The sequence below is a fragment of the Leptonychotes weddellii genome, chromosome 9, assembly GCF_054177405.1.
Source record: "Leptonychotes weddellii isolate Sample4059 chromosome 9, ASM5417740v2, whole genome shotgun sequence".
In the NCBI taxonomy this organism is placed as follows: Eukaryota; Metazoa; Chordata; class Mammalia; order Carnivora; family Phocidae; genus Leptonychotes; species Leptonychotes weddellii.
The window spans coordinates 101,943,601-101,953,219 of NC_138377.1; the positions used below are offsets into that span (position 1 = coordinate 101,943,601).

The following is a 9,619-nucleotide window of genomic DNA, read 5'->3' on the forward strand; positions in this document are numbered from 1 at the left end:
TTTTTTTTTTTTAAAGATTTTATTTATTTATTTGAGACAGAGAGAATGAGAGACAGAGAGCATGAGAGGGAGGAGGGTCAGAGGGAGAAGCAGACTCCCTGCCGAGCAGGGAGCCCGATGCGGGACTCCAGGATCATGACCTGAGCCGAAGGCAGTCGCTTAACCAACTGAGCCACCCAGGCGACCCAAATAAATAAAATCTTAAAAAAAAAAGAATGAAATCTTGCCATTTGCAATGACGTGGGTGGAACTAGAATGTATTATGCTAAGTGAAATAAATCAGTTAGAGAAAGACAAATACCATATGATCTCACTCCTACGTGGAATTTAAGAAAGAAAACAGATGAACATATGGGAAGGGGGAAAATAAAAAAAGGAGAGAGGGAAATAAGCCATAAGTGACTCTTAATGATAGAGAACAAACTGAGAGGTGATGGAGGGAGGTGGGTGGGGGATGGGCTAGATGGCTGATGGGTATTAAGGAGGGCACTTGTGATGAGCACTGGGTGCTGTATGGAAGTGACGAATCACTGAATTCTACTCCAGAAACCAATATTGCACTGTATGGTAACTAACAAAATTTAAACTAAAAAAAGGGGGGGGGGTTGTTGTTGGTGGTGGTGAAATGAATTTTGCAAAGAATAACTCTTCCACTCTTGGCTCACAATTTCTCGCATTACACAGAGACTGGCCTATCAACGAATAGCCCCCACGGAATCTTTCATCTCTCCTTCCCTTAGCCCACAAAATGCTCACGCCCTAATCTTCAAAAACAAAACAAAAATGAAAACCTTTTATCACTCTGCATTTCTGTTAAAGTATCCCACTTCGTCCTTCTTAAAACGACTTCCTATTTCTAGATGCTGCCCTCTGCCCACTCTGACACCTTCAGTCCAGACTTGCTACCCCGCAGCCCGGTCAGAGGCCGTGTCTCTCTTCCCTCTCCTCCCCCTTATCCCCCTTGCTCCACTGCTCATGTCACCACCTCCTCATCCTTCTTGACACATGTTCCCTGTGAGCACGTGCCACCCATGTGAGCCAGTGCTATTCTTTTTTTTCCTCCAAACGCTCCTCCACACACTCCCCCAAAACATGTAGAGAATCTTCAGGAGGCTGTTTTAGGTTCCCCTTTTCTTTTCTCTCAGAGGCTGTCCGCTCAGGGCTAGGTCGCATCTACTTCTGCAGCTTCACCTGCCGCTTCTGAGAGGACACCCCCCAATTCTCCTTCTGTTTCTTTTCTGTCCTTTCTTTTTTTCTTAAGCTCTACACCCAACACAGGGCACAAATTCACAACCCCGAGATCAAGAGTCACACACTCCACTGACTGAACCAGCCAGGTACCCCAATTCTCCTGCCTTTTCATCTCCAGACTGCTTTCCTTTTCTCCAGACCTATACTTCCAGCCATCCACGTGGTATCTCCTTCTCTGCTTGCTCTCTCTGTACCTTAAACTCAGGGTCCCCAAAACAGGATTCATGGTCTTTGGTCGCCCAAGTAGCTTCCATCCCTGAAACCCCCCTACTTCCCCTTCTGCACCCTGTAGCCCTGTTAATGGCAACACCGTTCTCTGTTACCAAATCTTAAACCAAGCATTATCAACACATCCTTAAAGAAATTTTAGTGTTACAACACCAAAAGCACAAGTGACAACACAAAGGATAGATAAATAAGACTACACCAAAATTTAAAACTTTAGTGCTGCCTGTAATACCGTCAAGAAAGTAAAAAGACAACCCACAGAATGGGAGAAAATATTGCAAATTATGTATCTGATAAGAGATTGTTGCGTTGTGTTTTTTTTAGATTTTATTTATTTATTTGACAGGGAGAGAGAGAGAGAGCACAAGCAGGGGGAGTGACAGGCAGAGGGAGAGGGAGAAGCAGGCTCCCCACTAAGCAGGGAGCCCGATGGGGGCTTGATCCGAGGCCCTTGGGATCATGACCTTAGCTGAAGGCAGATGCTTAACTGACTGAGCCACCCCAGTGCCCCCTGATAAGAGACTTGTATCTAGAATATATAAAGAACTCTTACCACTTAATAATAAAAGACAACCCAATTAAATGGGCATAGAGGGGTGTCTGAGTGGCTTAGTCAGTTAAGCATCCAACTCTTGATTTTGGCTCAGGTCATGATCAGGGTCGTGAGATTGAGCCCTTGTCAGGCTCTGTGCTGGGCGTGGAGCCTGCTTGAGATTCTCTCTCTCCCTCTTCCTCTGCCCCTCCTCTTTCTCTCTTTCTTTCTCTCTCTCTCCCCCCTCCAAAAGAAAAAAATGGGCATAGACATTTCTCCAAAGAAGATATACAAATGGTTAATAAGCACATAAAAAGATGCTTGATATCATCAGTCCTTAAAGAAATGCAAATCAAAACCATGAGACACCACTTCATACCCTCTAGGATGGCTATACTCAAAAGGATGGACAATAAAAAGCACTGGCAAAGATGTGGAGACACTGGAGCCCTCATACACTGCTGGTGGGAATGTAAAATGCTCTAGTCACTTTGGAAAACAGTCTGGTAGCCCCTCAAAACATCAAACATAGAATGATCATAGGCCCTAGTAATTCCATTCCCAGGTGTATACCAAAGAGAAATAAAAACATATCCGCACAAAAACTTGTTCGTGACTATCCACAGCAGCATTATTATTCACAACAGCCAGAAAGTGGGAGCAACTCAAATGCCACCACCTGATGGGTAGACCAGCCAAATGCAGGGTATCGGGACAACAGAACATTGTCTGGGAATAAAAAGAAATGAAGTTCTAACGCACACTCCAACACAGATGAACTTAAAAAACCTTATGCTGAGTGAAAGAAAGCAGACACAAAGAGCACATTTCATATGATTCCACTTACAGCACATGTCCCGAAGAGGCGAACCCAGAGAGACAGAAAGTAGATTACTGACTGTTAAGGGCTGGGGGAAAGAAAGAATGGGAGTTGACTGCTGATGGGTATGAGGGTCCTTTTGGGGGTGATGAAAATATTCTGGAATTAGAGAGTGGTAATGGCTGCACAGCCCTGTGACTATACTGAAAAACACTGAATTGTACCCTGTAAATGTGTGAATTGTATGGTATGTGAATTTATCTCAACACGGCTGTTTAAAAAAAATAGTAGCTAATATTTGTGGGGCATCTATTACGGGCTCTGTGCTAGGTATTTAGGGTACACTATCTGCTTCAATCCTTCTAACAATCCTGTGAAATAGTACTGTAACTATCCCCATTCTACAGATAAGAAACCAGAGACTTAGAGCCGTGAAATAACCTGCTCAAGGTCAACAAAGAGCCTGACTTTGACGTCAGGTCAACGTGACTTCAGAGCTTAAACACTTAACCACTTCTCACACTGCCTCTTCTATCCGGTCCAATGTTAAATTCTGTCCATTCATCCTGGCGACACTTCTCACACTCATTTCCTTCGCACCCTCACTGTCCTCAGCACCGGCAGCAGAGTGCTTTAGCAAAGCTAAGCTCCCTACTCCAGCCTCTCTCTTCCAGGTCCTTCTATACACGGACGTGCATGCCATACAAAGTCCCAACTCTGTCCCTGGCTCAAAAATTCTCGATGGTTCCCCACAATCTAAAACACAGTCTACACTCCCGCAGATGTTTCTGCTGTATTCCTCCTCCCCGCCCTATGTTGCTCCAACCTCACTGGCCTGCACACTGCTCTCAGCACACCATAGGGCTCTTGCTCAGCCTCTTCCTGCTGCCTGGAAGGCCCTGGAATGCTCTGCACCTCTGCCTGTCAATGTCCTACCTCCTCTTGGGGCGCCTGGGTGGATCAGTGGGTTAAGTGGCTGCCTTTGGCTCAGGTCATGATTCCGGGGTTCTGGGGTGAGCCCTGCCCGAATCGGGCTTCCTTGCTCAGTGGGGAGTCTGCTTCTCCCTCTGCCCCTCCCCCTGCTCAAGCACATACTCTCTCCCTCTCGCAAATAAATAAATAAAATCTCTAAAAAAGAAACAAGCTGCCTCCTCTTTCATTAACCTTTTCCTGATTTCACAATCCTACTTCCTTCCTCGCTATTAGCTAATCTCACTTTCTTACAGCAAAAACCATCATCTCCAACTATTCCAGGAGTACAAGGGCCATTTCTGACCCTTGTCCATCTTCCCACACATAGCCTAGCTTACTACAGAGCAGGGTCTTCAAGAATGCTTGCTGAACAGAACTGAACTGCACTTTGTCATAGAAGATGTTATCTGTGCTGTACTGGGGGCACAGAAAGAAGATGGGAGTGTGTATACCCAGAAACCATTTTTTTTTTAAGACTTTACTTATTTATTTGGCAGAGAGAGAGAGAACAAGCAGGGGGAGTGGAAGGCAGAGGGAGAGGGAGAAGCAGGCTCCCTGCTGAGCAGAGAACCTGATGCAGGGCTTGATCCCAGGACTCTGGGATCATGACGTGAGCTGAAGGCAGACGCTTAACCGACTGAGCCACCCAGGCACCCCCAGAAACCATATCCTAAGGTGGGACAGGATTCTGAGGTGACAAGACACTTGGGTTATAGAGAGAATATAATAGCCAGGTAGAGCCCTGGCCCCACTTGGACCCATACCCTGCCTCTGGAATACCTGGGCTGCCTGAAGCACTGGCAGTCTTCATGCCTGCTTCCCCTATAGCTCCACAAACCACACTGGTTTCTTCCTGCAACCAATAGGCCACTTAGTCAAGTTTGTTATAGTCGTCTATTGTTTCATGGCCTCAACCGCATGTAGGCCAATGGGCTGGCCTGGAGTGGCTGGCTAGGCGCCCCATATTCAAGGGCAGCTGTCCTTCCCACCTTCCACCATCTGAATGTGAAGATCCAAGGCTGACATGTTAGTCTACTGCTCAGGAAAGACTACCAACCTAGGAGGTAGGGTGGGGGCAGTGCTAGCCTGGGCAGGCCCAATCTAGAGTTGCCCTACAATGACCACTAAGAAATGACAAGTGCAGGGATTCTCTTAGTGTAGCAATAGCTCAGGGGCTTTCTGCAGAAGGCTGGTGACCTTTGGTTATAGTATGGTGTAAAGGTTCTCAAACCCAGCACCCACAGCCTCCCTCAGTGACCCCGCCTTCAGTACATGACACCGTAAGCCATTTCTTCTCTAAGTCCATACACTTTATGCATGTAAAGCAGCTTCTTTGAAGTCCCCCATTCCTTCCTCCTGTCTCCTCTCTTTACGGCAACACTTACTTCAGTGGGGCTGGACCTGGGCCTCACCTTCCCTGGACTACTCACTTGATTAGCATAGCGTTTTGGTAACTTCTTGCCAGTGTCAACGTCCATCTCTTCATCATCTTTCTTATCTTCCTCTTCCTCACTCTCCATTCCTGTCCAGTCATCTTCAGCCAGTCTTCTGGCATGATTCACGTAATCCAGCCGCTTGCTGGAAAAAAGAAGGCACAAGGATAGGCCTTTATGTCTCCTAGGAAGACCCCCTACAATGTGACAAGTTTACTTTAACTCAGATGCTTCAAGTTCAGGATTCTAGTGGAAGAGATGGTAGAATTTCCTATGTAAGGCTAACATAGTTATGGCCCCCTCACTGGTCCTAGGTAGGAAGCCTCCTCTGAACACACTCAGCCTTCCTCAGTTTCCTAAAAAAAGGCAGATTAACATATTGAAAGGAATCTTCAAGGTTCACTAGCTGGAAAGGCTGACCCCGCTCCCGCCACCCCATTCCAGATTCGCATCTCTACCCCCTCTTAGAGCTGACACTTTCCTACCTGGCAGGCATCTCATCCAAAGGACCCCAGTGATTGAAGAGAGGAATCACTGAGATGTGGGGAGGAGTTTAAAACAAGGACCACTTCTGGGACTTTCCAATTTATACAGTTTCCTTTCTTTATTTTTAAAAATATTTAATTAATTTATTTATTTGACAGAGAGAGAGAGAGCACAAGCAGGGGGAGCAGCAGATGGAGAGAGAAGCAGGCTCTCTGCTGAGCAGGGAACCTGATGCGGGGCTTGATCCCAGGACCCTGGGATCATGACCTGAGTAGAAGGCAGACACTTAACTGACTGAGCCACCCAGGCGCCCCTCTTTCTTTATTTTTTTGAAGATGTATTTATTTATCTGAGAGAGAGAGAGAGAGAGCATGTGTGGGCATGTGGGGTGGGAGGGGCAGAGGAAGAGAGAATCTCAAGTAGACCCCCCACTGAACGTGGAGCCCAACCATTAGATCATGACCAGAGCCGAAATCAAGAGTGGGATGCTTAACTGCCTGAGTCACCCAGGTGCCCCTAATTTATAAGGCTTTCTGAGGAGCAGCCAGGCCTTCTTCCATTTCTTTTTTCTTTCTTTCTTTCTTTTTTTTAAGATTTTCTTTATTTGGGGCACCTGGGTGGCTCAGTCGGTTAAGCGTCTGCCCTCAGCTCAGGTCATGATCTCAGGGTCCTGGTATCGAGCCCCAAGTTGGGCTCTCTCCTCAGCAGGGAGTCTGCTTCTCCCTCTCCCTCTGTGCTCTCCCTCTCTCTCAAATAAATAAATAAAATCTTTGAAAAAAAATGTTATTTATTTGAGAGAGAGAGAGAAAGCTGGAACAAGTGGGGGAGGGGCCCCCAGGCGCCCCTCAGTTTAATATATCTTTTTACTTATTTCCCTTTATTTTTACCCTCCTCAAAAAAAAAAAAACTACATATTCTAGAAAGCTTGGGCAATTGATTAAAAAAGAATAAGAACTGGGGTGCTTGGGTGGCTCAGTTTGTTGAGCGTCTGACTCTTGGTTTTGGCTCAGGTTGTGGTCTCGAGGTCATTGGATTGAGTGCTCAATGTGGAGTCTGGTTTGAGATTCTCTCTCTCCCTCTCCCTCCCACTCCATCCTCCCCAAGCTCATGCTCTCTCTCATAAATAAGTAAAATCTTAAAAAAATAAAAAAGAAAGAATAAGAACTGTTTAGAATCTGATTGTGATTTGTAGATACCATGTAACTGCCTGCACTTGGTTTCCTCAATGCTAAGGCAAGATCCACCACTGAGGCAATGAGACCAGCTCAGTGGTTTCCTCTCAAACACACACACGAGCTCATGCACATTCCCATGATGGTGCACACCACAGAGAGCACGTGCGAGCACAGTGGTCTTTTATTTCAAGAATGAGGAAGAGCTGGTGTACCTGTACATGTGTACAGGGTGCATACCCATGGTTCTTTCCCATGTACTGTTTGTATTCACAAGAGAAGAAACTACCCAGATGCCCATCAGTAGGGGATTGGTTAGATTACATTATGAAATACCCATTCAATACAATACCTGGCACCATAATAAAGGAATGAGATGGTACTGATATAGAATCTCTCCAAAATCTGCTGTTAAATAAAATGTGCATAACAGTGTTTGTACACTAATTGTTTAAGAAAATGGTATACAGGGCGCCTGGGTGGCTCAGTCGGTTAAGCGTCTGCCTTCGGCTCAGGTCATGATCCCAGGGTCCTGGGATCGAGTCCCGCATTGGGCTCCCTGCTCAGCCAGGAGCCTGCTTCTCCCTCTCCCACTCCCCCTGCTTGTGTTCCCTCTCTCGCTGTCTCTCTCTGTCAAATAAATAAATAAAATCTTAAAAAAAAAAAAAAATGGTATACATACGTACAACCACACACTTGCTCATATCTGCACAGAATATCTTTGGAAAGATACAAAAGAAACTAATAATATGGGAGAGGAACTGAACGGCCAGAGGACAGAATTGAGAGGGAGACTTTATTTCCTTTAAAAAAAAATTTTTTTTTTTTAGTATAGCTGACACACAATGTTACATTAGTTTCAGGTGTACATACACTGATGCAACTTCTCTATGTTATCCTGTGCTCACCACAAGTGTAGCTACTACAACACTATTAAATATCACTGACTGTATTCCCCACACTGTGCCTTTTATTCCCGTGACTCATTCATTCCATAACTGGAGGGCTGCATCTCCCACTCCCCTTCGCCCATTTTGCCCATTCTCCTACCCCCGCCCCTCTGGCAACCACCAATTTGTTCTCTGTATTTATGGTCTGATTCTACTTTTTGTTTGTTTATTTATTTGTTTTATTATTCAGAGTCGACATATGAGTGAAATCATGGTATTTCTTTTTCAGTGTGACTTATTTCACTTAGCATCATACTGGGATGGAGACTTTTCACCATATATTCTTACAAATTTTGAATTTTGAATGTGAATACATACAATTAATGTGTTACCTATTCCAAAATAACTTTTAAACAACAGAGGTGGGGGTGTGGAGCGGGGGAGGTGATCTGAGAATGTAATCTGCAAGCAACCCAGAGGCCACAGGGAACCATTTCTGCTAAACACATCCAATGATGGAGCACTGGGCAGAATACAGACCGTAGAGAAACTGTGTAGCTGTTAATAGTTCCTTCGAATCCTCAATTCCTATGACCAAGAAGAGGCCCATGTTGTACTCAGGATAAACGGACAGGCCCTGCCTTCAGAGCAGCCCAGCCTCAAACACTCCTATCCTGCCCTCTCCCCCTGCTTGCTCATCTTGGCATTGAGAATTCAGTGTATGGAAGACATTTCCTCAGATTCCCTGTGGAATTATTTGTATTGAGCTCTCAAGGGCTCCACAGAAACATTTGGGCTGAAGGCAGACAGGAAGACCACACCAATGCCAGGATTCAGAGTGCAGAAGCCACACAGGGAATGTGGGGAGTGGAAGCCTGGGCGTGGCTTTCACAAGTCCCTAAATCGCAAAGCTCAGTACTGCTGCCAGGAAAAAAAGAAAAATTTAACCAAATAACAGCTTTTGCTTTAAACTTCAGTCTCTCCCTACGTTTCCATCTTTTCCTAATCTTTCGGTGTAAAGGATGTCTACCTCTGCCAGGATTTACCCCTCCCAATCTCATGGGCAAGATGTACCTATAAAGGGTCTACTTTGAAGAGACAGACCTAGAGCCTCCTGATTGGTTCACAGCTCCCAGCCTGAAGAAAGAAGCCAAAGAGTTAAAGCATCCCTTACGATTTCTGCAGTTCCAATAACCGGCGGCGCCGCTCACTCTGCTCCAAGGAACTGTGCTTGGACTTGTACTGGGACAGGCGGGGGTGTGGGGCAGCTGTGCTGTTCAGATCTTGAGACACAGAAAAGCTACTAGCCAGGGCTTGACTCAGCTCTTCCATCTTCCCTACAAAGGAAAACATAAGAAAACAGTTCATTGATTTCATATCACCTCCTGTGTACAGGCAGTTATGATGTAACATGATGGCTACATTCCTAACAAAAACTCACTTAATCCAAAATCACAACTGTTTCTATGGGGAAAAAGGAAGTTAAAGGTAAATGAGTTATATATGAGCAACAGCATTATTTCCTGCAGATATTTTAATAATGATCATCTTAAGAGCTCTCAGTGAACAGATATAAATGTACACATCGTACACTAAGCAAGTTCACCCTGTGACTGAATCTAGCTTTTGCTCTGTCATTCATTACCAGCAGCCCTGTCACTAATTCCTTCTTTCCATCATTAACATCTACTGATGTGATCAAGCGCCTGATTTTTTCCTGAGTAGTTCTAAATAGCCATTACTCAATAATATAACTTATTTTTAATGCATACATTTTATTTTATTTATTTAATTGTTTTTAAAGATTTTATTTATTTATTTGTTAGAGAGGAAGA

The 9,619-nt window shown here is 45.0% G+C and overlaps 1 protein-coding gene across 6 annotated transcripts in view; it reads right to left on the reverse strand.

Moving 5' to 3' along the window:
* The window catches only part of SNUPN (snurportin 1), a 23,020-nt gene that overhangs the window by 10,807 nt on the left and 2,594 nt on the right, over nucleotides 1-9,619 (reverse strand). For all 6 annotated transcript variants that reach the window (XM_081831444.1, XM_081831443.1, XM_031040299.2 and 3 more), the window contains 2 exons: nucleotides 8,959-9,121; nucleotides 5,234-5,381 (listed from right to left, as the gene is read on the reverse strand). In XM_081831444.1, coding sequence (XP_081687570.1) covers nucleotides 5,234-5,381; nucleotides 8,959-9,116 — 306 coding nt within the window. In that variant the 5' untranslated portion in view covers nucleotides 9,117-9,121. The remainder of the gene's footprint in view (nucleotides 1-5,233; nucleotides 5,382-8,958; nucleotides 9,122-9,619) is intronic.